Source organism: Diaphorina citri, unplaced genomic scaffold (genome assembly GCF_000475195.1).
Source record: "Diaphorina citri unplaced genomic scaffold, Diaci psyllid genome assembly version 1.1 scaffold997, whole genome shotgun sequence".
Lineage (NCBI taxonomy): Eukaryota > Metazoa > Arthropoda > Insecta > Hemiptera > Psyllidae > Diaphorina > Diaphorina citri.
In genome coordinates this window covers 1-26,585 of record NW_007378428.1, presented here as the reverse complement: position 1 = coordinate 26,585, position 26,585 = coordinate 1, and the positions used below count along the sequence as shown (strand labels likewise).

The following is a 26,585-nucleotide window of genomic DNA, read 5'->3' as shown; positions in this document are numbered from 1 at the left end:
GAAGGTAATTTCATATAAATTTACTTACCTATGTAATTTGGACATGCGAAATTAAATTTGCCATCTTTTGAGATATGAACCAAGGACCTAGGTACCCGCAAACGCCAGCTAGGCCCGGAAGGGCATCGAATGAGGTCCGTGGAAGTTCAATAATACAACACCTCGGTTGGTTCTTTGGGGTTTCCAAGCACATCATAAGGTGTTCCCATCACGTGAAATGATAAACTAATACACACTCAGAAATTTCATGACGACTTGGACTCGAACCATCAACCTCCAGATCCGAAGTCAGGTGTGTTAACCACTGAGGTTTGATCCCTTGGATGTCCTATCAAATTTAACACACCCTCATAAATTTAATGACCTGGACTCGAACCAAAAACCTCCAGAACCCAAGTTCAACTGTTAACTACTACACCAGTGAGGTTGGTTCTCTTGGGTTCCAAGCTCATGACAAGGTATTCCAGTCAGGAGAAATGATAACGACATGGACTCGAACCACCAACCTCCAAACCTCAAGTCCAACATGAAACTACTACACCACTGAGGTTTTCTTGGGTTCCCAACTATTACAAGGTGCTCCAGTCAGGAGAAATAATAAATCTAGACGTGATGGGTCCCAGGGAAGCCAACGTTCCAGTCTTAGTCTCTGCATCTGTTCTACAGCTAACCACATCCTAGGACAAAATAAAGTAAAGGTTAAGAATTAATGGGGAGAAGGCGATTGTTTTTTTTTTCTTTTTTTTTAATTTTTTTTTAAAGATGTTTCATAAAGTGAACTGTAACTGCTGAGGTCTTACCGTCCCGAAATCCAAGAGAGAAGAGAGACAGGACAGGAGAAAGCCAGCCGTTCCGAGGTACGAAACTTATCTCTCCAGGATAAAATCCGCCCCTACCGTAAACAAAGATAGTAGATAGTTCTCAGTTGGAAGATCTTGCTGGATCAAACTTTTAGGTTACCTATTTTCATTGCTTCAATTTCCTATCAGTACGAGACATTTATAACAAAATCACCAATCACCTTGTCTTCAGTCTTGTCTTGGGCTCTTGGGAAAAGAAATTAAGAAAATCTAAAGTTAAAAAGTTTAAAGTTTTGAACTTTTGTTTCTTCTTCTTTGTTTTTTTTTTTTATCTTTGATTTTTAGACCGATTTATGTTTATCGATATCAATAATCGATAGTTGGGAAAGAAATCGATAGCTCAAAAACAAGGCCAAGGCAATGTACAGAGGAGGTATGCCTATAGTTTTTGTCTTTTTGAACAGAATTTTCTAATCAATCGTCAAAAATTTTATCTTATTTCCTACAGAGAAAGGAAAACATATTTTTTTTGTAAATTTCACACCTAAAAAGGTCCAAGAAGTACAGAAAATTAGTTTTTGCCTTTTTGAACAGAATTTTCTAATCAATCGTCAAAAATTTTATCTTATTTCCTACAGAGAAAGGAAAACATATTTTTTTTTGTAAATTTCACACCTAAAAAGGTCCAAGAAGTACAGAAAATTAAAAAAAAAAGTCGAAAAGTTTAAATCCCAATCCTAAGCTTGAAAATGGGGAAGTAAAAAATTTCAAAAATCAACGAGCACAAAAGAAAAACAAATGAAAGCAAAAAAAATCTGCGAAGTGCGAATGCGAATCTGATTGCCGTTCTCAAAAAATTTCGACGAAGTTTCGACTTTTTTGTGCTTTTTTTTCCTTTTTTGAAGTGTTTTTTCTGGTTTTACCCTTGAAATATCAAGTTCACTATACTCGATTTCGTTAAGTTTATTCGGGTAGTGGTTAATCAAGTGTCTACATACCAGTGTCCACCGAAAGCGTAAGCAAAAATCACAGCAACTTGTAAAAGCCTTACCTACTTGGTCAGCTTTTAAGACTCCCTTCAAACGGTTTTTTACCTCCTAGAAAAGTGCTAAAATTACCTTAAAGATAAACACATGAAGACCATATCCGTTGTCTTTACAGTAACAAACTCATTTCAGTTTACACTACCAAATTCCAGACCATTTTGACCACAAACCTTATCACTTATCAGTCAAATAGTAAAAATTTGTGGTCCGTGGGGGGTAATTTTGTACGAGAAAAGCGTCAGCGCTCGACTCATTTAGTCCTCCCTTGAATTAGAACTAAACCCATGATGGGTAATTTCCCTATATACATACATGCATTACTCGCAATGATTCATCACTATTTCCCAAAGGCCATTAAAAAATAATAATTAAAAAAAAAGTAGGTAAAAAAAAAAAAATAACCGATCCAAGTCCGACAGAAGCAAAACGAAAAATAGCATCAAGCTACAAATCCTTGCCTCTAATGAGTAGATCAGCGTCTAGCTAGGGGACTATAAACAGGGAGAAGACTAGCCCAAATTTCCTCACGCTATATCAATAGCGAAGGGCATCCACTCGGAAAATATTGTTTAGCCAAAACCAGTTGGCCTCAAAGCAATCACTCCAAAGCTGATTGAGAGGCCGACGACAAACGCCGACCCCATCTGAACATGGGAAAAGGTGAAGAAGAAGAAAGAAATTTTGTAAATGTAATGTAAATGCAGTTTCTTTGTGTTATTATGTCACAACTTTGGTGCTCACTGCAGCATTGTAGGATTTTCCCAATAATCTCAATAATCCTAAAATCCAATGTTTACCTACCATGCTGGCACCGGTCGCCATGTGCATTTATATGTCATATACTCATTTTCCTCACAAGGCTGATTGGGTTACCTACCATGCTGGCACCGGTCGCTATGCGCATTTATATGTCATAGCTACTCATTTTCCTCACGAGGCTGAGTGTGGGCCATTGTTCATACAACATTTGGACTGGCACCGGTCGCTATGCGCATTTACATGTCATAGCTACTCATTTTCCTCACGAGGCTGAGTGGGCCCCACGCAATAGCCAGTCACGGAATCAATCATTTGCATGATACAAATTTCTTGACCCCGCCGGGAATCGAACCCGGGTCTCCCGCGTGCAAGGCGAGCGCAGTGACCAGTACGCCATGGGAGCTGACTTCAAAGAAATTTTATTTGTGCTAGGCCAAACTTATATAAATGCTTGTCACAAAAGTAAGTCCCCACTTTTGCATGATGCAAATTTCTTGACCCCGCCGGGAATCGAACCCGGGTCTCCCGCGTGCAAGGCGAGCGCAGTGACCACTACGCCATGCGAGCTGACTTCAAAAAATTTTTATTTGTGCTAAGCCAAACTTATATAAATGCTTGTCACAAAAGTAAGTCCCCACTGAATAGCTTACTACACCTTAATCCGATGTCCAACTGTGTTCAATAATACAACACCTCGGTTGGTTCTTTGGGGTTTCCAAGCACATCATAAGGTGTTCCCATCACGTGAAATGATAAACTAATACCCACTCGGAAATTTCATGACGACTTGGACTCGAACCATCAACCTCCAGATCCGAAGTCAGGTGTGTTAATCACTGAGGTTTGATCCCTTGGATGTCCTATCAACTTTAACACACCCTCATAAATTTAATGACTTGGACTCGAACCAAAAACCACCAGATCCCAAGTTCAACTGTTAACTACTATACCAGTGAGGTTGGTCCTCTTGGGTTCCAAGCTCATGACAAGGTATTCCAGTCAGGAGAAATGATAACGACATGGACTCGAACCACCAACCTCCAAATCTCAAGTCCAACATGAAACTACCACACCACTGAGGTTTTCTTGGGTTCCCAACTATTACAAGGTGCTCCAGTCAGGAGAAATAATAAATCTAGACGTGATGGGTCCCAGGGAAGCCAACGTTCCAGTCTTGGTCTCTGCATCTGTTCTACAGCTAACCACATCCTAGGACAAAATTAAGCAAAGGTAAGAATTATTGGGGAGAAGGCGATTGTTCTTTTTTTATATATAAAAAAAGAGGTTTCATAAAGGGAACTGTAACTGCTGAGTTCTTATCGTCCCGAAATCGAAGAGAGAAGAAAGACAGGATAGGAGAAAGCCAGCCGTTCTGAGGTACGAAACTTATCTCTCCAGGATAAAATCCGCCCCGGGTGGGAATCGAACCCGTGGCCTAGCACTAACAAGGCAGACGCGCTACCAACCAAGCTAACTAGGCTGGCCGAAGAGCTTTTCTAGACGGAACTGGAACTCCTAAGGTCTTATCATCCCGAAATCTAAGACAGAAGGAAGACAGCCGTTTCGAGGACGAACATTATCCGTTCAAGATAAAATCCACCCCGTAAGCGCTAGGCCGCGGGTTCGATTCCCGCCCGGGGCGGATTTTATCCTGATGGGATAATGTTCGTTCTCGGAACGGCTGGCTTCGTCCTATCTTGTCTTCCTTCTCTCTTCGATTTCGGGACGATAAGACCATAGCAGTTACAGTTCCCTCTGTCAAACCTCTTTTAAAAAAAGAAAAGTATGCCTACTACAGTGTGCTTGTCTGTGTGATATCAAACAGGGATACACCCAGTATGGAGGTGAGAATTATTTCTTGTAACCTCTGTAAGACTGCAGCCAGCCTAGTTAGCTGGGAGGATAGTATGTTTTACCCCAACCCCTAAAAAAAAAAAAAAAAAAAAAAAAAGGAGGCTCTTAGCTTTGCCACAAATATACACCCTGATTTAGTTTTAAATTCATTATTTGTCCTATCTTTTTGTTTCTAGTAACATGGTGTGCAGTGTTGCTGGAATCACATCAGACGCCAATGTCCTAACGTCAGAGCTGAGGGCAATCGCTCAACGCTACTTGATTCAATACAATGAACCCATTCCGTGTGAGCAACTGGTTGCTTGTCTGTGTGATATCAAACAGGGATACACCCAGTATGGAGGTGAGAATTATTTCTTGTAACCTCTGTAAGACTGCAGCCAGCCTGCCAGCCTAGTTAGCTGGGAGGATAGTATGCCTGCCTTGTAAGCATTAAGTCACAGGTTCAGTTCCTGGCCAGGCAAACTTTATCCTGCTCTGATAAGGTTTGCTCTCAGAACAGCTGGCTTTATCCTATTTTGTCCTCCCTCTCTCTTTAATTTTGGGATTTTGAGACCTCCTGTATTAATTACAGGTCAATCCATCATACCTTTTAGAAGGAACAAAACTAAGCATTAAGTCACAGGTTCAGTTCCTGGCCAGGCAAACTTTATCCTGCTCTGATAAGGTTTGCTCTCAGAACAGCTGGCTTTATCCGATTTTGTCCTCCCTCTCTCTTTAATTTTGGGATTTTGAGACCTCCTGTATTAATTACAGGTCAATCCAATATACCTTTTAGAAGGAACAAAACTTGCTCAACCATTGATATTTCTTTAGCAAGGGGAATTTCAGGCTGGTATCCTCCGTGTTTAATCCCCAGAGAGTCTAAGCTGATCTACTCCTTCTTTGAAGTCCCCCAGTCAGTCTAAGCTAGTATACTCCCTGTTAAAATTCTCCCAGATAGATAAGTTATGTTTGATTGAATAAGGAAAACAAAATTTAAACTCACTTGAAAGAACAGGAACTTATTTGGCACATCCCCATCGCTCACATGGTCACACTCGGCCAACATTTGGCTCAACCTTTCACTACCGCCTCCTATCACTCTCAACCATTGATATTTCTTTAGCAAGGGGAATTTCAGGCTGGTATCCTCCGTGTTTAATCCCCAGAGAGTCTAAGCTGATCTACTCCCTCTTTGAAGTCCCCCAGTCAGTCTAAGCTAGTATACTCCCTGTTGAAATTCTCCCAGATAGATAGTTATGTTTGATTGAATAAGAAAACAAAATTTAAACTCACTTGGAAGAACAGGAACTTATTCGGCACATCCCCATCGCTCACATGGTCACACTCGGCCAACATTTGGCTCAACCTTTCACTACTGCCTCCTATCACCTTCTTGTCCTCTTCGCTCTTTGGTTCCACTTTCAGTAGGGGCAACTGTATGGGGGCCTTCCTGTCTTTGATGTCAGATTTGTCGTCTCCATCATCGATAAAGTCATCTCGTAGAAGAGTCTGTAGAGTTTCTTCGTCAACAGATTTGTCCACGGTTTTGTTTCGCTGATGAGGGAAGAGAGAAATGGTTAAAAAAGATAATAATAATAAAGAGCCCATAGTGTAACTTGGTGATTAAATTTTTCACTTTTCTTGTCATGCAGACAAGTGGGAACAGATTTTTTCCTTAAGGGATTGAAGTAATGTCATAGAAGAGTCTGTAGAGTTTCTTCGTCAACAGATTTGTCCACGGTTTTGTTTCGCTGATGAGGGAAGAGAGAAATGGTTAAAAAAGATGATAATAATAATAATAAAGAGCCCATAGTGTAACTTGGTGATTAAATTTTTCACTTTTCTTGTCATGCAAGTGGGAACAGACTTTTTCCTTAAGGGATTGAAGTAATATCTCTGTATAACTGCTAAGGTATCTAAGATCTTTAGTGAGGGGGTTTTACCAATCGTTCAGCAACAAGCTACCTGCCTACTCACATTAACCTCACACAGCCTGAGTGGGCCTGGGAAAAGCCAGCAACAAGTGATTGTTCACATGGTCACCCATTTAAGGTATCTAAGATCTTTAGTGAGGGGGTTTTACCAATCGTTCAGCAACAAGCTACCTGCCTACTCACATTAACCTCACACAGCCTGGGTGGGCCGGGGAAAAGCCAGCAACAAGTGATTGTTCACATGGTCACCCATCCAGACATTAACCATGTGCTATGTAGCTCAACTTCAGTGATCCATTGTGAACTGGTTTCAATTTGCTATCACCACTGGCTGGATAGCTTGTTGGTAAAACTCAGAAAAGGCCCTTTTAGGGAAGAAAAAAAAAGGAAAGGAAAGTACTGTTGCTTCCAAGTTTTATCAAAGGTAGGTACTTGGTCCTTATATGGAAACCTTCTAATCCTTTCTCGCCCATGACCCTGTGGAACTCCGCTATTGGAAAGCATACGAGAAGTTTTGCACGCACTACAAGGCAGACATACCTGTTTTTTTTCGTTTTTAAAAAAAAAAAAAAAAAAAAAAAAAAAAACACACAAATTGAGAGTTGAACCGTTAAAGTGTAACCTCTCGTAAAAAAAGCACCAAGCAGGTTGTAAACCGTACGAACTTAAAAACGGTTAATATCAGACTTAAAACAAGTAGTACCTATTTGAAAATGCTTTCATTCTCACTGAGGATAATATGTTTGGGCTATGCAATAATGTTCAGTTTAATCTCCAAGAGCCAGTTCCCACTTGTCGTTCGGAAAAAAAATCGTGTCGTGTGTAGTGGGAACACTCTCATTTAAATTACATTGCCTACAGGACATTCGGAAAAAAAGTCGGGTGAAACTCACGACAAGTGGGAACGGGCTCTTAGTAAAGGAACTTGTTGTAAGAATATATTCAAAAGAACATTTCGGAAAAAAAAGTCGGGTGAAACTCACGACAAGTGGGAACGGGCTCTTAGTAAAGGAACTTGTTGTAAGAATATATTCAAAAGAACGCTACAAAAAAGAAAAACTCTTTTACACGTCTACTGTTTCGATAGCACAAGAAGAGGTTGGCGCGAACGACACAAAACTGGTAAAGCGCCTAATGAAACAAACCCTTATAAAATAAACAAAAATACAAACAAGTAGGCTTACAATCTAAAGTTTGAGGTAGACAAAAGTCCAATTGGTAACAAATATTTACGGAATAATCCTGCGGTGTCCTTGATAGAAATCAAGACTGACCAAGATTTAAACTAAATATGACAGAGGGTGTAAGTAAAAATAGTTAAACATCATTTTACCAAAGTAGGTAATTGGTACAGTTTTCCGGCGCGAACGACTTTAGTATAAGGCCGGCCAGTCACTATCAGGTAGACCTGACAGATCACCTGAGAGACTTATTATTCCTGCCATACACTATCAGGTAGAACTGACAGGCGCTGTTCAGGCGTACCTGTCAGTTCTACCTGATGGTAAATGGCCGTCCAGGTGGTTAAAGCGCCTAATCGAAAAAAGTAGAGTTTAGAACACAAACTACTATTTCGGAATGTTAGTTTTATTGAAGGATTCCCACAGTATGTTAGAAAGAACAGGGGAAAAAGACGAGGGAAAAAAGAAGACAAACGTTCATAAGAATCATAAGAAGTCGGATATTAACCTCGGAATCTTTGGAAAAACATCTTTGTGTATTTATTATTTATGAAATGAAACATTTAAAGAATTGGGTAAATAAATGAATTTGTCAGGTGGCACATATGAAATACAATTTAGCAATAGAAAACCTCCTTACTTAGTAGAATTTTGCAGGACAACATCTCTTGAGAGAAAAAGTTGTGAGAAAAACAACCAGAAACATAGCATTTTCTTCAATTTCTCTCTCCCTCCCACGAAGAATACATTTTTTTTTTTTAACAAATAAAGGAATTTTAATTGTGTTAAGTATAAATGCTTGTCACAAATGTCGTTCCCTGCTAAATGCACTACGCTAAATTTTATGACTTGACTAGGACTCGAACCACCAACCTCCAAAAAAAAAAAAAAAAAAAAAAAAAAAAAAAAAAAAAAAAAAAAAATCAACATGTTCATTTATACCACTAGTGCCACTTTCTGAGTTGAAACTTGGTTTAAGGTCAACAAATTTCTAGTTGGCTAAATTTAAATTTTTAAAATCAATAAATTGTGGGTAAAACTGATCACTTTAACAACTAAGGTTTAAGTAATCTCAGATAGTGGTCTAGCTAATGCATGAAACTACTTACCTATTCTATGTCACTATTAATTTGAACCACATCCAGCAACAGCATGTTAAATTTAAACAAGGAGATCTGCCACAACTCTTTTGTGGTCTATTGTTCATGACATGTTTCTGTCACAGTGTTCTGGCAGTACCTACAGAGATTTCCCTATGCACCTGAAGAAAAAAAATGTTTTGGTAACTATCGTCTGGGGTTGATTGGTACCTACAAGAGATGAAAAAGTAAATTTTCCAAAAACTGTTCTTTTGTCAAGCTGTCCTATTTTTCACTCCCAATTTTTAACCCCTAAAGTCCCGTTCCCACTTGTTTTCAGTTTCATTTGATGTTTTTTTTATGATAAGTCTGGTACTTGTGCAGAAGTCACGTCAGTGGAAGATTGCTACCAAAGGAACTGGCACAAATGAGCAGTGACCAGTGTTATTATAGGGTTAGGTTAAACGCAAAAAGGAGTTTTCACAATTAGAGCAGTGATTAGTGTTATCATAGGGTTAGGTTAAATACAGAAAGGAGCTTTTTTTCCACTGTTGTGGCTTCTGCATAATTACCATAAGTCCAAATACACTCACCTCAAGTTCTGTTTGTCCATTTGACAAGGAACTTTTGTGTGAATTTACTGTAAATCTCGTTTGTATAAATAACTCTTGATGATGTTCCTAAACCTAAATACATCCCTCTCACTGTAAATCAATGTGGTTTAAGCCCTTTATTTTTCCTCAGATCTAGGTATTACTCCATGTTGAAATGAATGTTGACTTCCTTTTCAAGAAGTGTTGACTTAATTTTTGGCAAATCACCAAATTTATAAAAACTTGAGACTAGATAGGTAGGTACCTACTTAAGTAATTACAAATTACATTTGAGTTGAGTCCTAGATTGTGTTAGCATTAGTCAGTATCAGTAGGTAATCCTTCAGATTTTTTTTTCTTTTTTTACCATTATTTTGCCTGCTTAAGTGGGTACCTATGTTATTGTAGGAACTAAGCCCATTTTTTTAATGGTGAAAAAAAAAAAAAAACTGGTACCTATAGACTGCCTTGATGATTTTTTCAGCTAGACCCAGATCAACTGTGTTGTGACATGGCTCCCTGTTCACCAAGCCCCATGAGTGAGCACACCTAATGCACATCACTTCCTCCCGGAACCATGGCGAGCACCAGTCGACCCATTGTTGACCTGGCAAAAAGGAGTTTTCACAATTAGAGCAGTGATTAGTGTTATCATAGGGTTAGGTTAAATACAGAAAGGAGCGATCCATTGTGAACTGGTTTCAATTTGCTATCACCACTGGCTGGATAGCTTGTTGGTAAAACTCAGAAAAGGCCCTTTTAGGGAAGAAGAAAAAAAAAAAGGAAAGGAAAGTACTGTTGCTTCCAAGTTTTATCAAAGGTAGGTACTTGGTCCTTATATGGAAACCTTGTAATCCTTTTTTTTTCACTTACTTCTAGATTTAACTTGGGTGGAGGAAGATTGGCTTTACTCTCTTTTTCACTGTCACGATATGAACCCCAAGAACTCTTTTTCTTCTCCGACGCAGCTATACCCTCTGAAAACACAGAGGTGGTCTGTAAAACAAGAAACAACAATTACTTATGATTGAGAAACTAGTGAAAATGAGCTGAACAGCACTCTGTAACCAACTGCATGAACAGCTAGGGATTTTAGATTTCAGTGACTGGGGTTTCGAAAAGCCGCAAAAAAAAAAAAAAAAAAAAAAAAACTTTAAAAATCTTTAAGTACCGTACCTGAATCAATCCTTTGCTGTCCTTTTTCTTGCCGGTAAATTTAGGTTTCTCCTGTTTGGTGTTGACTAGGTCCTTTTTGGTTTTGGCTGATGTTGTTGGTCTGAAATTAAAAACAAAGGAAGTTCCTTAACTTTAATGTTTATATAGACTGGGCAGTGCTTCAAACTCTTGACATTTGCATGCCTCCTGGCACACTTGATAATCTGTCAAGAACTGATGTAGGTATTCAATGTCCATTGTGCAAAGGTTACAGCCTGCAGACTACTTTGTTTCAATTAGATTTAAGAAAAAGAGTTTGACCATATCTGAGCTTTAATAACCCACCCTCAATAGTGAACATATACACATATAGGTACTAAGTCGTTCTGTTTGGTAGAACAGGTCAACTATTCACAAAACGTCAAAACCTCTCCACCAAGTTCTATCATTAAATTTTTGTTGGTTTTCAATGAGACTGAGATTTTGATTTCTTTTGGTGATATCTTTGTTGATTTGATCATTCCATCTCAATAGTGAACACCTCCCAATAAATAGCAAGCACCTTCAAACAGAGGACATAGCCTTTGGGATCAAGAGTGTCTGCTCTTTAGAGGTTTAAGTTGGTGGTTATAAAAAGGGGCCACACTGGGCTTGGCTTGAAAAGTACAAGGAACATTTTCAAGCCAAGCCTAGCCTAGCCCTGTGTATAACCACACTTCACAGTACTTTAATGACTTACTCAGCATTTTTCTTCCGTTGAACATTCAAGTTGGGCATAAACTGTTTCTTCGGAGCAGGATTAACCGAGGCTTTCAAATTGCTTGATATACTGGCCAGAGATAAATCTCTCGGTGGCTTCCATGTTGGTAGTCTTTGAACAGAAGAGGAGGAAGGTCCTGCTTGCTGACCATTTGATTTCTCGGACATGATAAGGAGATTCTAGATTGCACTCTGGAAATTGATGAAAGGGCATTCAATGTGTTATAAATCAGAGGACGTTGGGTACCTTAGCACTTTATCCATTCAGGAAAAATCAGCCCCAGGTGGTAATCGAACACACCCTAGCACTTACAAGGCAGATGTGCTACCAACCAAGCTAACTAGCTAGGCTGGCATGAACAAGTAAATAGTTTTTTTTTTTTTCAAGATTGTTATTATTAAAGCTTTGGGCTTACCGTAAACTGTTATAAATCAGAGGACGTTGGGTACCTTAGTACCTTATCCATTCAGGAAAAATCAGCCGCAGGTGGTAATTGAACACACCCTAGCACTTACAAGCAGATGTGCTACCAACCAAGCTAACTAGGCTGGGATGAACATGAACAAGTAAATAGGTAGTTTTTTTTTTAAGATTGTTATTATTAAAGCTTTGGGCTTACCGTAAAGATAGTAGATAGTTCTCAGTTGGAAGATCTTGCTGGATCAAACTTTTAGGTTATTTTCATTGCTCCTATCAGTGTCGACCCATTGTTGACCTGGAGGCACCTGGACCCTCTGGTCTCAATCGTTGTGACACGGACACCATCATCATTCTAGACTCGGATGAAGAAACTCCGTATGATGGTCCAGCTGCACCGGAGGCCGAGTCTGGCAGCTCATCAACAAGCGAAGCTGTGCAGCTTACTCAGCTCGAAGTCAACATACTCCGCCAACGGCGCGCTCAATTCCAGAGGACCGAGAATAAAACTCTCGAACAATACCAGGTCCTCATCGACGCAGAAGTAAATGTGTTACAAACCATCCTCGACAGACATCGAGATGATCCGGGTATCCATAGCAACCCGACTGTCAAGAATATGAAGGAGATTGTCACCGTCCTGTGTTTGGATCTGATCGCCCATGACCCTGTGGAACTCCGCTATTGGAAAGCATACGAGAAGTTTTGCACGCACTACAAGGCAGACATACCTAATGTGAGGCGCGAAGTATTCGAGACGATCCTAACCGAGGGCGAGCCGTCAGCGAAAGTGTTCTGTCACATGGGGTACTGTGAGCATAACCTTTCCGATGACTATGGACGGACGAGAGGTTATTTGTCGCGAGGATTGGAGAAGCATAAGACTGCGCTTGAGTTGTACGACACGCGGTTAAGACTTGAGATTGGAGAGTTACAAAAGGTGTTGAAAAAAATTGAAAAAAAAAAACAAAATTTTTTTTTTTTTTTTTTTTTTTTTTTAATAAACAAATAGAAAAATACCTGTCTGAGTTTAAAAACTTAAAAAAAAAATCAAAAATCTGGATTTTTTTAAGAAAACATGATTAAAATTCAATAAAAAAGACAGGAGTGTATATTTCTTTTTTCTTTACAAACATTGTAAAAAAAGGAAAGTAAAAGAAAGTTAACCTAAACCTTAAGTAATTCACTAAAATGTTGATTACACCTTAAAAACAACACACTAAGTAAATTTACGTATAAAGCTTTTTACAGGTACCAAAAATAATATTCCTCTGTGAAACTTGAAAATACTGGGAGTGCTTTCTTATCCTAAGGTCAAATGTACACATTGTTTTGGGGTTATCTGATCATTACAACGTACATAAGTACATTTGCGTTCAAGTGTTTGAAATGAGATACATGAGGTAGCCCCGCCGGGAATCGAAACCCGATCTTTTGCATTCCCCGGCCCATACTAGATTTAAGCTGATCTTGCAAAACCTAACGAGTCGGGTGGGATTCGAACCCAGGTCCTCAAGGTAAGTACACTTTGTCTGTACAATTGTATATGTAGTTTTCCAGTTCTTACTGAAAAATGAGGTAGCCATTGCTTGTCAATCGAGGTACTTGTGTAGATTTACGCTAGTTGTCTCCTAGTGAAGCTCGATTAGTTGAAAATCACAATAGTCGATTAAAAGATAACTAATGGGCATCGATTTGTAACTAATCAAGCCCGAAAGAATCGATTAATCGACCTGGTTCCAATTAATCGAACATGACTAGTGTGTTCCCTACCCCTAGCTACCATCCGGTTCTCGTTTCACCGGTTTATACAGGAGTAGATCCCCCAGGAGTTGCGTCAACAAGCTACTCCTCCCTCCAGTCTCTTCACTCTGCCTTAGCTTGATATACTGGCACTTGGCCGTTGTATAACGACGCCGACTCATCAACCACGTGATCAAAACCTTTCGCATCTTCTCGTGTGTTTCCGGTCGGGACACGAGCTGCGCGTTGAGCCACGTGAACATGGCCTTCACGAACTGAATCGTGCGCTCGTCTGTGTTCGGCAAGGTTCGGGCGATGGTCCGAGTGAACACGAAGAGCAACGCGTCTGGATCCCGTAGCGAGGCTCCCACCATGTTCATGAGTTTCTTGAGCCGCCCCTCATCCGGACCATACAGATTGAGGAATGTTCCAAACTTGACAGCCCAGATCTTTTCGTTCCCGTTCAGTCGCGGATCCGAGCCCAAATGACGGAAGATGAGTTTAGTTTTCACATCCGCCACGGGCGTCTTCTCGAGCGCTAGTTGTCGGAAGTAGAGCGCCACGTGCTCTGGTGAGAGGCAGTGGTAGTAGAGGCCTATATCTAAGGTGAGGTAGAGAAGTCGACGCACAGGCTGAGTTTAGTTTTCACATCCGCCACGGGCGTCTTCTCGAGCGCTAGTTGTCGGAAGTAGAGCGCCACGTGCTCTGGTGAGAGGCAGTGGAAGTAGAGGCCTATATCTAAGGTGAGGTAGAGGAGTCGACGCACAGGCGTTGCGTTCAAGTCCATACTAGAGAAGCTATCGATCATACGATGCAGGATGGCCGGGTTCTTGTCACTCGAGACGAACGCTTTCCAGTAGGTACGGAACATGGCTGCCAACTTCTCCTTTGCATTGTTACTAGACGTATCGTTCACATGGAGAGATGCTTCTAACGTGACCACCTCTACACTGGTCGGTGTCACGGGCTTCAGATCCTCGACTAGTTTCTGTTTGAATTGTTTCACAGGAATACAGGGCGCCTCAGCACACGCAGTTTTCACCAAATCATCCAGCATCTCCCGCGTGCTCGTTGTGTTGAGATCTAAATTCTTCTTCAGCATCTCATAGGTCTCCGCTATATTTAAAAAAAAAAAAAAAAAAGAAAAATAGATTGGTTTCTTTACTTCAATATTTATCACAGCCTTTGTAGTGCACTTTTTAAGACATTCGATCTATAACCGAAGGTACTGCGGTTCAAACCCGAGCAGCAACATAGACCAATACCATCTCTGTCAGATCAAGTGCAACTCCTTAGATACTTACTTACTTACTTAGGTTGTTTTATTTGTTAAATTTCTATTGTAAGGTTCCTACCTTTTATTGGTGGACACAGGAAAGTTCATTTCAAAAAATCTGGTCTGAAGATCACATCACTTTCTATTACTTTTGCGGAATACGTACTTTAGTAATAGAAAGTAAAAAGTTAGATAGTTCTCACTTGAACTCCCATGTTTAGATAGGTTCTCACTTAAGCTCCTAATGTTTATTTTACAGACGTTTTACATTCGACATTGAACGCCTATCTGGCTCAGGGCGTGCACAACGCTTGCGCCCACTGTCGCACTTTTGTTTCCTCGGATTTACTCGCTCTCATGGAGCACTGCAAGTGAAAAAAAAAATTTTTTTTAAAAAAAAAAAAAAAAAAAAAAAAAAAAAAAAAAAAACAAACAAACCTCAGTGGTGTAGAGGTTAGCGCGATGGACTTAGGATCTGGAGGTTGGTGGTTCGAGTCCTAGTCAAGTCATAAAATTTAGCGTAGCGTAGTACATTAAGCAGGGAACGACATTTGTGACAAGCATTTATGCTTAACACAATTAAAATTCCTTTATTTGTCTTAAAAAAAAATGTATTCTTCGTGGGAGGGAGAGAGAAAAATGAAGAGAGAAATGAAGAAAATGCTATATTTCTGGGTGTTTTTCTCACAACTTTTTCTCACAAGAGATGTTCTCCTGCAAAATTCTACTAAGTAAGGAGGTTTTCTATTGCTAAATTGATTGCTAAAGATGCTAAAGTTTTCTATTGCTAAAGATGTTCTCCTGCAAAATTCTACTAAGTAAGGAGGTTTTCTATTGCTAAATTCTATTTCATAAGTGCCACCTGACAAATTCATTTATTTACCTAACTCTCTAAATGTTTCATTTCATAAATAATAAATACACAAAGATGTTTTTCCAAAGATTCCGAGCTCAATATCCGACTTCTTATGAACGTTTGTCTTCTTTTTTCCCTCGTCTTTTTCCCCTGTTCTTTCTAACATACTGTGGGAATCCTTCAATAAAACTAACATGATTCGTTTTCCTCTTGAATTATCTTTCCATTTCTTTTCGACGATTCTTCCTTTTCTTTGATTCTGTCCACGATTCCGCATTGGAATTAAAATGAAAGGTTTGAAAGGCAAGCCTGTGATTGATGCGATTTGTGAAGGCCAAGTTTAGATAGCTCGTAGCTCCTTAGATCTCGGAAGATTCGTTTTCCTCTTGAATTATCTTTCCATTTCTTTTCGACGATTCTTCCTTTTCTTTGATTCTGTCCACGATTCCGCATTGGAATTTAAATCAAAGGTTTGAAAGGCAAGTCTGTGATTGATGCGATTTGTGAAGGCCAAGTTTAGATAGCCCGTAGCTCCTTAGATCTCGGAGAAATATTTTGAAAAGCCAACAATAAACAATAGGTAGTCTAACTAAAGAATTTTAAGCGTTTCCCTTGATAGGTACCTAATCTGACCTAATCTGATTAAGAGATGCCTCACTAAAAAAATAAAAATTGAAAGTCTAAACTTGGTCTGCTCAGAAATAAATAAAAGACGATGCCGTGAAAATTGTTATTTCATCAATAAAGATTAAAGATATGTTATTATGGGTGCATGTTAATGTCTTGTTGATTTTTGTTAAAAAATATTCAGGTGTTACATTTCTTTTCGATGTTTGATTTTAGCACATGTGCAGCCGAGCTGTGATAAAAATGTAGAAACAAGTAGACGGAAAACTCCGATTGAGAACAAGGCAGATAATGAGCAAGATATCAAAATTGAGAAAGAATTAAATGGGAATAGTGACGCGTTTGAAGATAACTTAGAGGCAATGGAATATCAAAAATACCAGGAAGAAGTGAAGGCTTTGGAAAAGTCGTACTTCAAAGAACTCATGGCAGACTGTGAGAGTAGTGATCGAAATGAAAGTCATGGTGGAAATGAGGAGAAAGTTGACGAAAGCTTGATTGACAAACCACCGAATGAAATTATCAGAACCGTTGAAGAAAATGTTGAGAATAAGATCAATCAATTGAATGAAATAGAAATTAGGTACTTCAAAGAACTCATGGCAGACTGTGAGAGTAGTGATCGAAATGAAAGTCATGGTGGAAATGAGGAGAAAGTTGACGAAAGCTTGCTTGACAAACCACCGAATGAAATCATCAGAACCGTTGAAGAAAATGTTGAGAATAAGATCAATCAATTGAATGAAATAGAAATTATGTCGACCCATTGTTGACCTGGAGGCACCTGGACCCTCTGGTCTCAATCGTTGTGACACGGACACCATCATCATTCTAGACTCGGATGAGGAAACTCCGGATGATGGTCCAGCTGCACCGGAGGCCGAGTCTGGCAGCTCATCAACAAGCGAGGCTGTGCAGCTTACTCAGCTCGAAGTCAACATACTCCGCCAACGGCGCGCTCAATTCCAGAAGACCGAGAATAAAACTCTCGAACAATACCAGGTCCTCATTGACGCAGAAGTAAATGTGTTACAAACCATCCTCGACAGACATCGGGATGATCCGGGTATCCATAGCAACCCGACTGTCAAGAATATGAAGGAGATTGTCACCGTCCTGTGTTTGGATCTGATCGCCCATGACCCTGTGGAACTCCGCTATTGGAAAGCATACGAGAAGTTTTGCACGCACTACAAGGCAGACATACCTATAGAAATTAGAAGGACGGATGGAAGTGAAGAAAAGAAAACTGGAACTCACTTGAAAGGATCTCATTTAGATAAGACCATGCTAAATGATGAAGAAAGTGCTGTGTATGTTCTGCAAGGTAAAAACTATACCAGGATGGATCAAGTCAATGATGAAGCGTATGTGAAAATAAACGGTCAATATGTGAAACCTCCCAATACAAATCAGCGCAGCAAACCCGTCAAGATCCTGCCCAAACCAGACTGCCCTCACCCGAACGATGTGTTGAAGCAATTGCAAAAGATAGTCAATCAAAACGTAGCCGAAGTTCAACTGTATCCCACCACAACGACCAAAGCCAACCCAACCAATCAGATCCTTGAACTTTACAATCAACAACTCAAACTGTTCAACCAGAAACCCACCAAACACACGCCGGAAGTGTTGAAATCTCAGGCCAACAAAACCAATACGACCTATCACGCAAACATGCTCAAGAAAATGACGGAGATCAGCTTGGAACCTGCCAAACCGAACAAAGATGTCACCGTGCGGGAAATGAAGAAACTAAATGTCCATCTTGATGACGACATAGATAATCATGACGTCACTGATAATGATCTCCTGAAGAACTTGAGCTCTGAGGAGATCCATTGCTTCAGCCGGTGTACATTCTGCTCCAACTCGCTGAACGTGAGCAACATAGGCGAACTGTTGCTGCACTGCCGCGAATGTCCCGCGCTAGACCGATCGGAAGGACGGTTCACTTATATCTGCTACGTTTGCGGGGTTTACAACTCCTACAAGAGCACCAACATGAAGAAGCACATCCTGACGCATCTCGGCCGCAAAGCGTTCGCGTGTGACGCGTGCGAGTACACGTGCGTGACACGGAGCGACCTGCAGCGGCATGTACGGAAACACACGGGAGAGAAACCGTACGCGTGTCACGTGTGCGATTATAGGAGCTCGCGTACGGAAACGCTCAAGAAACATCTGGTGAACATTCATAAGATCGTACAAGCCAACTATTCCATACCGGAGCTTAATTTGTACAATGCCTTGCTGAATAGGGATATGAGTGTTTGAGTGTGTTAAGGTAAAGACTAGTAGGGAGTCAACAATTTCTCTAGCTACGGTGACGTACAGTATTTTAGGTTAGCTGTGCCAGACTCATTAAACGATTAAGATATTTTTTCTTGTTCAAGTGCCATTATTCATCAATTTATTTATTTTCTAGGCTTCTCTATTGTAATATTACATATTACTCATGGTGCTCTGTGAATTTTGGACATACTCAGAGTTACTATCAAGAGACTTACTAAATTGACTGATTTTTATTTGACTTTTCGATAACATGTGTTAGTAGTTTTTTTTTTTGGTAATTCCGTCCTCAATTTTATTATTATTAATACTCGTTTTTGAATCAATAAATCTTGAATCTCATTTATGAAACAAATTAACCTAATTTTTCTCAATCTGAATATGAATTAACTTACCAATTGTTTTTCGATATATCGTTTGGTGCGAATATTTTTCATTGATTAGTATGCTGTATGTAATTTATCACCAATGTTGTTTCAACATCTTTTGCTCAAATATTTTTCAGTTACCTGTATTTTACTAATCTCAAAAGTTTGATCTCTTTCAGAAATAACCGAATTGCGAGAATTCGAAGTACCCCGAGAAGTTCCTAAATCCAAATCACCTCTCCTTGGGAGTAAAAAAATCGACCAACCTGAAGATAGTAATCAGGTGACTTCCACATTAACCCAAGTTGATCTTAAAAGTAAAAAACGATCTAAGAAATTGAAACTCATTGAACGAAAAACAAGCGTTATCTTTAATAGAAGTTGTACGAGTGCTACAACCAATCCAGTAACTAAAGTTGCAAACGAAGAGAACGATCTGAAAACAAATGTTCTCTATCAACCCAGTAATGAATTGCATGACATACACAATATAGACCATGTTGAAGTCATCAACGAAGCAACAAGTGACAACTTCACGGAAATCAATCAACTCCTGCAAATAGATCAGAGTCAGCTGCTGGAACTTCATCCTTTCATTGAACTTGCAGATATTAACACCACATCCTTACCAGAAATAACTCACAATACGCCGAGTTTCAATCAAATAACGGCGCCAGCTGATTTTAAAACCTCAGAAACACTGTTGAACAATGATCAAAATGTTCCTGAAACTAATGGTGATGTGGACAAAAATAAGCTGTTTGGTCATTTAAGCCTTGAAAACAATATGCCAATGTCTAGCCCTAAACCCACGGAACTCCCAGACACGCTGTCTGTACATTCATCTCATGAAAAGATTACCAAGATGTGGTGATGTGGACAAAAATAAGCTGTTTGGTCATTTAAGCCTTGAAAACAATATGCCAATGTCTAGCCCTAAACCCACGGAACTCCCAAACACGCTGTCTGTACATTCATCTCATGAAAAGATTACCAAGATTACAAGACTGTCGGGATTCCTGTCTCATCTAGTATCATTGAGGAGCAAAAGTTGTACTGGTTGTAGGTCTTTTCCAGATTGTTAAAAAAATTCTTTCACATTAACTTCGCTGAAACAGTGTTCGCGAGCAATACTTGTATTCTCTGGTTTCCACTGACACTGACCAATAGTCAGTGTAGGCGGTAAGGCAAGCTATGCCCATCATAATCAGAATTCCTACAAAGTTTTGAATTTCATAGATAGTGATGTCTATTGAGCAAAGAAGGGAACATTGATTTTGGAACAGTTCCAATCCTCGGATTTTTGAACTTGAATTCTGTAAGAATTTTCCGCCATTCAGCCTTCAGTGGATGAAAGAATCCAACATCGAGTGGTTGGTATAAATGAGTTGTATTTGGGGGCAGACAAGTATCTATCTGCAAGTTTCAATACCCACGGGAACATTCCCTATGAACACAAAGAGTTCCATGTAATTGATATCGAGCAGGAGTTGAAACAGTCTTCTGGTATACGTCTTCCTAATTCACCAGTCATCCATCTTGATTCGTCACTATCACATACAAACGGACTGAGTCCGGTTGATTCAAACAAGTTGAACCAACTGGAACTTTTAGTTCTTCTAAACGACGAAGAACTAAGTAGCAACTCTAACGAATCCGCTAACTAAGTGAAAATCTATCTGCAAGTTTCAATACCCACGGGAACATTCCCTATGAACACAAAGAGTTCCATGTAATTGATATCGAGCAGGGGTTGAAACAATCTTCTGGTATAGGTCTTCCTAATTCACCAGACATCCATCTTGATTCGTCACTATCAAATACAAACGGACTGAGTCCGGTTGATTCAAACAAGTTGAACCAACTAGAACTTTTAGTTCTTCTAAACGACGAAGAACTAAGTAGCAACTCTAACGAATCCGCTAGTACAAACCTCAAAGCGAAACCGAACCCGAAATCGGTTGAACCCATCAAAGGAAGATACTTCAAATCCAAATTCAGACTGGCGTTGGAATCCAAAGAGTATTTGATCTGTACGTTCTGCAACGAAAAGATTAGCGTTATGCTGGATGAAGTGGCGGAACATTGCAAAACTTGCAAACACATTGTGCGTCGAGATAAATCCAAGAAGTTTAGATTTGGATGTTTTACGTGTGACTGTATTTTCAAGTTTCACAGAGGAATATTATTTTTGGTACCTGTAAAAAGCTTTATACGTAAATTTACTTAGTGTGTTGTTTTTAAGGTGTAATCAACATTTTAGTGAATTACTTAAGGTTTAGGTTAACTTTCTTTTACTTTCCTTTTTTTACAATGTTTGTAAAGAAAAAAGAAATATACACTCCTGTCTTTTTTATTGAATTTTAATAATGTTTTCTTAAAAAAAAATCCAGATTTTTTTTTTTCTTTTTTTTTAAAGTTTTTAAACTCAGGTATTTTTCTATTTGTTTATTATTTTTTTTTTTTTTTAAAAAAGGAAAATAGATTGGTTTCCTTACTTAAGTGTCAATATTTATCACAGCCTTTGTAGTGCACTTTTTAAACCCCAGCAGCAACATAGACCAATACCATCTCTGTCAGATCAAGTTCAATTCCTTAGATAGGTTGTTTTATTTGTTAAATTTCTATTGTAAGGTTCCTACCTTTTATTTGTGGACACAGGAAAGTTCATTTCAAAGAAATCTGGTCTGAAGATCACATGACTTTCTAATAATTTTACTTTTGCCGAATACGTACTTTAGTAATAGAAAGTAAAAAGTTAGATAGTTCTCACTTAAACTGCCATGTTTAGATAGGTTCTCACTTAAACTCCTAGTTCTTTTGAATATATTCTTACAACAAGTTCCTTTACTAAGAGCCCGTTCCCACTTGTCGTGAGTTTCACCCGACTTTTTTTTTCCGAATGTCCTGTAGGCAATGTAATTTAAATGAGTGTGTTCCCACTACACACGACACGATTTTTTTTCCGAACGACAAGTGGGAACTGGCTCTTGGAGATTAAACTAAACATTATTGCATAGCCCAAACATATTATCCTCAGTGAGAACGAAAGCATTTTCAAATAGGTACTACTTGTTTTAAGTCTGATATTACCCGTTTTTAAGTTCGTACGGTTTACAACCTGCTTGGTGCTTCAATACATCTAAAGTAAAGTGTGAACTCAAATTATCTCCTATTATTACTTTTGTACCAGGCAAACGTTTTGCATGAGGAAGAAAACCTTTCTTAAACCAGTCTGTAAATACAACACTATCAAACCAACCATGTGAGGTTCTATTGTAGTATGTCCCACCTTGATAGGGTTTGTCATTAACAATATCCTGCACAATACAAGCATATTTGAAAATGCTTTTTTTCCTAGAGCCACCCATAAATTGTACTAAAATAAAAGTGCCAATGGGGATGGTAGTATCTGGTGGTGTTGTTAATAAAGGTACATACCTCTGCAATTATGTTCTCATCATCATGGACATTTGTGTCTTCCATACATATTTGCTTCTATTTGCTTGTTGTTTCCCTGACATCAGCTGCTTTCAGGAATAACATTTTCTTGTAGAATCTCCAGTGTACTTGATAGTCCTCTGCACCTTGTCCAGATTTACAGGCTTTTGCTTTGGTTGAATAGCTCTTAAATTGTATTCTCAGATTGGTCCATTTGGCAATGAGATCCTGCATTGTAATCTTGTCTTGAAACATATCACAAATCTCCCTCCAGGCCGAATCTCTGACTCTGATGGTCTTATTGTGGTAGTCTTTTGTTCCAAATATGTACATGGTTGCGTTTCAACTTTGTCAATCAGTTGCAATGTTGCACTGTCAGTCCAATCATTTGAAGTTACCTTCTTCCTTCTGGGTTTAGGCATGATTTGTTGGGAATCACTGTCTGACACTGCCTACCTAGATACTACTATTCACTCAATGGGCCATAGTCATAGCCTGTTTACCTTCGGGGTATTTGTGATGCTCGCAAAGGAGAACAACCTCTCCACAGGAGCCGAGGATGGAAGTATGACATTGGTTTTCAAAAAAACCTTCTTGATGGCAGGATATGCTTTCAACATCTCGAACTCCTGAGAGGGATTTGAAAAGTAGTTGAAAATTTGTTGCTGTGCAACGATGGACGTGGCAGATTCACATTCTTTTTCTTCTTCTTCTTCTTCTTCTTCTTTATCCCCACCAAAGTCGAAAAAGTCCATGTAGGAGGCAGTCCATGTCGGCTGTGGCACAAACGTATGAAGATTCCTGACGGAGCAGATTTTTGAGGTTCTCCTTTTCACTCTCTAATAACTCAAAGGTAGTCTTTGCTACCGAATGCCTGTTTGGAATTGATGAAATCATTATGAATATTATTTGTGGTTAAGCAGAGCCTTATCACAACTTTTGTGGATATCACAGCATTACCAAGTGATTCCTTTTTAATAAATTCCCACTGGTTGCTACTCCATAGAAGCAGCTACTTAAAAAGGTACAACTGCGCCGGGAATCGATCCCAGGAACTCCTGCATGCTCGTCTACGAAGGTCGCTTACGCTTACCTGTTTGGATTGGAGAGTCCGTAGAACTCAATTTTTAACTCCTCTAATATTTTTTTAAACCAAGAGTCTTCAACGACACGGAATGGCACCATTGCGCCTTGTTTGCCAAAGACGGGGAAGAGGACCTTTCCTGGCGCTCCTCAGGCAAAAAGCTCGGGGTACCAGATCCAATTAGCCAAGCAAAGTGTAGGGGGTTACCTCTGACCGTGGGTTCTCTTCAGGTGTTTGAGGAAGTTGGTGGTAGCAGAGAATTGCCCTTTAATTTCTTTCTGCTTATCGCACAGAGTGCATCGGGCCACAGCTTGATTTTGTTCTTGACACGATTTTTCCTCAACCAAGGAAAAAAAATTTCCGTCTAAGATTTTCAGACCTTTGTAACTTGAACTGACTACAAATATATTTTACAATGATGTACTAAAATTTGGCATAATTATTTACAAAAGGGAAAGAATAAGGTTAGTACTAACGTCATCAGAATATCAGATTCAGCTAAAGAGGGTTTTTTCAACTCTTTTCTTTTATTTGGTCTTTGTTTCTTAGTTGAGTGAAGGCACCGCTGAGGAGAAATATTTCCCTGCCATTAGATTTGGCAGCTGGTGGTTGATTTTGACTGCGAACTGCAGTCAAGGTAGCCTTAATTTGGCCAATACCCTTTTTTATTATGGCCATGTCTTCTGCAGTGGCTGCAGAATCTAATAAGGCCAGCGATTCTCACCTACATGCTTCTTTCCCAAGATCGTTATTAGTGGGAGAAAGAGTGCTCTCTAGTGCGATTGTTTGAGTGCTCTCTAGTGCGTATAAGATTGTCTACCATAGCAAATGCAAACGGTTTGGTGTAGCATTTTTGTGTTGATGAAGTATCTGTCAGTGAGTTACTGAGTTTTCAAACTTTCTGGGAGGTGATGATGGAGTAACTCACTTACATCTACCGAACTAATAGATGGTGATGGAGTTGTCAATTCTCCACCACCACTATTGAACGTAGAATTTGAAAATATTGAAGTTGAAGAGAAATCAGCGTCCATGACGATTTTAGTTTTAGACTTTAGAAAATGATTTAAGTTGGTCTGATCAAAATCAATCAAATATGTATCAATTATGAAAAACTCGTGTGGCTATTTTATACACATACCTACACAATCATCACATCGGATGTACTTGAGACCTTAAACGCAAGTACAATAGTACTTATGGAGTGAAAGTGCAGAGTACTGGCCATAGTACTTGTATATTATACTGTACAAGTACGAGTACTTGTACTTGTGTCTTCCAAGTACAAGTACTGGAATTTGTACTTGTACTTGCAAGTACAAGTACAACTCCTGGTAATTGTACTTGGACTGAAACAAGTACAAGTACAAATAAAAGTGCTTGTACTTGTAGTCAGTACAAGTACTAGTAATTGCACTTGTACTTGCGCTACCAAGTACAAATAAAGTACTTGTACTTTGTACTTGCAAGTACAATTTTTCCAACTCTGCTCGATTGACTCTTGTGGTTTCTGTTTCCTAGTGAAAAACTTGTGTCTTTCCAGACTCAGCTTCTTCTTCGGTGAGAAGAAATGTTCAAATTTCTGGATGAGGTCCTCACACTTCACTTTGGTTAGATCCACACTAAAACTCTGAAAGATGTTCACAACTTCTGAACCCAGTAGGTGCAACAGCAAGGCCACTTTCTTCTTCTCTTTGGCTTCTGAATGCTTGAACGCCAGTAAGAAATTACGAAATTGGAATTGAAAGACCTTCCAATTTTCATAAATTTGGGCTCCTGTCATGCCTTTGATTTTGAGGTTGGGAATGCTTGGGGGGCATTGCTTGAGTTTTCCTGGGTGAGCTCTTCGATAGAGTGCGAGCCGCTATCTGAAGAGGACGCAGATGAAGGCGTCCCAAAGACACTTCGAAAGCCGCGAAGTTGAGCTGTCCGAGAAGACTCTGGTACGAACGTAAGGACCACCGAGGAGATCTCTGAAGGGCGCTGAGCAAATTTCGTAAGCGTGTGACTTTGGTGGGGGGAAGGCTTACCCGTTGACTGTGGGTGTCTTACTGTAGCCCGAGATAGGTTCTTGTTTGACATGGATCCAAGCAAGATTTTTCTATGTTTACTTGCCACCCAAGATGTTGAAGGAGGTGTACGGCCATGCGAGAGTGGGTCACGAGAAGCTGGGGAGACTGAGCCGCTATCAGAAAATCGTCTAGATAGACTAGTATGCGCAACCCTTGTTTTCGAAGAAGCTCCGCCACCCAGTTCGTTAACTGGCTGAAGGCTTGAGGAGCGGAAGCTAGTCCGAAGGGTAGGCATTTCCACGAATAAATCTTTCCTTCGAAATGGAATGATAGAAACCTTCGGTGGCCCTCTTTTACAGGTACGTGGCAGTACGCTTCTGACAGATCTATCGTCGCTAGGAAGTCGTCCTCTTGCAGAAACCCTGGGATTCGATAGTGGTTGATGAGGCGGAATCGGCGGAGTTTGATGTATTGGTTCAGGGGCTTTAATTTGAAGATTGGCCGAATACTTCCATTTGGCTTTTGGCGTAGAAACATCGGAGCAAGAAATCCAGACCTTATTGACTCGGGACTTGTGTATATGATGTTCTTGGACAACAGTTCGTTTATTGCTATCGTCATTTGGGGTGAGGGAGGGGTCGAGAGACCTGGGGGGATTGGATGACCAAAATCCCTTATAGGTGGCCGTTGGCAGAAAGGTAGTTGATATCCCGATATTAGGGATATCAACTCCGGGGGTGCCCCCAACCTTTCCCACCTGTGTTTGAAGGCAAGAAGTTGACCTCCATTGAACCCCTCCCGCGTTGTCTCAAAATCGTCTTGTGGGCCCTGTTGTGAGATGAATTCTTTGGCCGATTGGAGAATGTAGGTGGAGCCCTACTTGCTCTCGTCGGCGCCGCTGGACGAGCTGGGGCAGGGGCAGTCCGCCTTCTTACTTTCGGTGGGGGAGGGCCTGCATGGTGGGTCCCCCGGCCGTCGTGGTGGTATCTCCGCTTGGGGGCTGAAAATATTTTGAAAAGCCAACAATAAACAATAGGTAGTCTAACTAAAGAATTTTAAGCGTTTCCCTTGATAGGTACCTAATCTGATTAAGAGATGCCTCACTAAAAAAAATAAAAATTGAAAGTCTAAACTTGGTCTCCTCAGAAACAAATAAAAGACGATGCCGTGAAAATTGTTATTTCCTCAATAAAAATTAAAGATATGTTATTATGGGTGCATGTTAATGTCTTGTTGATTTTTGTTAAAAATATTCAGGTGTTACATTTCTTTTCGATGTTTGATTTTAGCACATGTGCAGCCGAGCTGTGATAAAAATGTAGA

General features: G+C 39.8%; 3 protein-coding genes across 5 annotated transcripts; 1 reads left to right on the top strand and 2 right to left on the bottom strand.

Annotated features, from left to right (window-relative positions):
* Window positions 1–5,683: 5,683 nt before the first annotated feature.
* LOC103513628 (DNA-directed RNA polymerase III subunit RPC4) lies at window positions 5,684–11,859 on the bottom strand. Of its 2 annotated transcripts, XM_026826783.1 has the most exons (6): window positions 11,769–11,838; window positions 11,562–11,568; window positions 11,126–11,337; window positions 10,408–10,507; window positions 10,105–10,227; window positions 5,684–5,998 (listed from the first exon to the last, which is right to left on the bottom strand). In XM_026826783.1, exons 3-6 carry the CDS (start codon window positions 11,311–11,313, stop codon window positions 5,699–5,701), a joined length of 711 nt encoding a protein of 236 aa, XP_026682584.1. In that variant the 5' UTR covers window positions 11,314–11,337; window positions 11,562–11,568; window positions 11,769–11,838; the 3' UTR covers window positions 5,684–5,698. The 2 variants fall into 2 exon arrangements, with proteins under 2 accessions (XP_026682584.1, XP_026682583.1); XM_026826782.1 differs by lacking the exon at window positions 11,562–11,568 and having other exon boundaries at window positions 11,766–11,859.
* Window positions 11,860–15,816: 3,957 nt separating this feature from the next.
* Window positions 15,817–18,716, top strand: LOC103513624 (myoneurin-like). Its single transcript, XM_008478470.3, has 3 exons — window positions 15,817–16,474; window positions 16,649–16,822; window positions 17,286–18,716. Exons 1-3 carry the CDS (start codon window positions 16,428–16,430, stop codon window positions 18,340–18,342), a joined length of 1,278 nt encoding a protein of 425 aa, XP_008476692.1. The 5' UTR covers window positions 15,817–16,427; the 3' UTR covers window positions 18,343–18,716.
* A 5,472-nt stretch (window positions 18,717–24,188) lies between these two features.
* Window positions 24,189–26,260, bottom strand: LOC113469231. 2 transcript variants are annotated; one of them, XM_026826781.1, is made up of 2 exons: window positions 25,676–26,260; window positions 24,189–25,628 (listed from the first exon to the last, which is right to left on the bottom strand). In XM_026826781.1, the coding sequence occupies exons 1-2, from the start codon at window positions 25,881–25,883 to the stop codon at window positions 25,030–25,032; spliced, it is 807 nt and encodes a 268-aa protein (XP_026682582.1). In that variant the 5' UTR covers window positions 25,884–26,260; the 3' UTR covers window positions 24,189–25,029. The 2 variants fall into 2 exon arrangements, with proteins under 2 accessions (XP_026682582.1, XP_026682581.1); XM_026826780.1 differs by having other exon boundaries at window positions 24,189–25,632; window positions 25,680–26,260.
* Between the last annotated feature and the right edge of the window lie 325 nt (window positions 26,261–26,585).

Bases quoted from the DNA above. Each gene is read 5' to 3' on its own strand.
- LOC103513624 (XM_008478470.3), top strand. From the start codon at position 16,428: ATGGAATATCAAAAATACCAGGAAGAAGTGAAGGCTTTGGAAAAGTC. The intron at 16,475-16,648 runs GTACTTCAAAGA...AATAGAAATTAG, and splicing joins GTGAAGGCTTTGGAAAAGTC to GTACTTCAAAGAACTCATGG. The intron at 16,823-17,285 runs GTCGACCCATTG...TATAGAAATTAG, and splicing joins TTGAATGAAATAGAAATTAT to AAGGACGGATGGAAGTGAAG.
- LOC103513628 (XM_026826782.1), bottom strand. From the start codon at position 11,313: ATGTCCGAGAAATCAAATGGTCAGCAAGCAGGACCTTCCTCCTCTTCT. The intron at 10,508-11,125 runs GTAAGTCATTAA...TTTTAATTTCAG, and splicing joins CAACGGAAGAAAAATGCTGA to ACCAACAACATCAGCCAAAA. The intron at 10,228-10,407 runs GTACGGTACTTA...CTTGTTTTACAG, and splicing joins ACAGCAAAGGATTGATTCAG to ACCACCTCTGTGTTTTCAGA.
- LOC113469231 (XM_026826781.1), bottom strand. From the start codon at position 25,883: ATGACGATAGCAATAAACGAACTGTTGTCCAAGAACATCATATACACA. The intron at 25,629-25,675 runs AAGAGGACGACT...GAAGCGTACTGC, and splicing joins TCGAATCCCAGGGTTTCTGC to CACGTACCTGTAAAAGAGGG.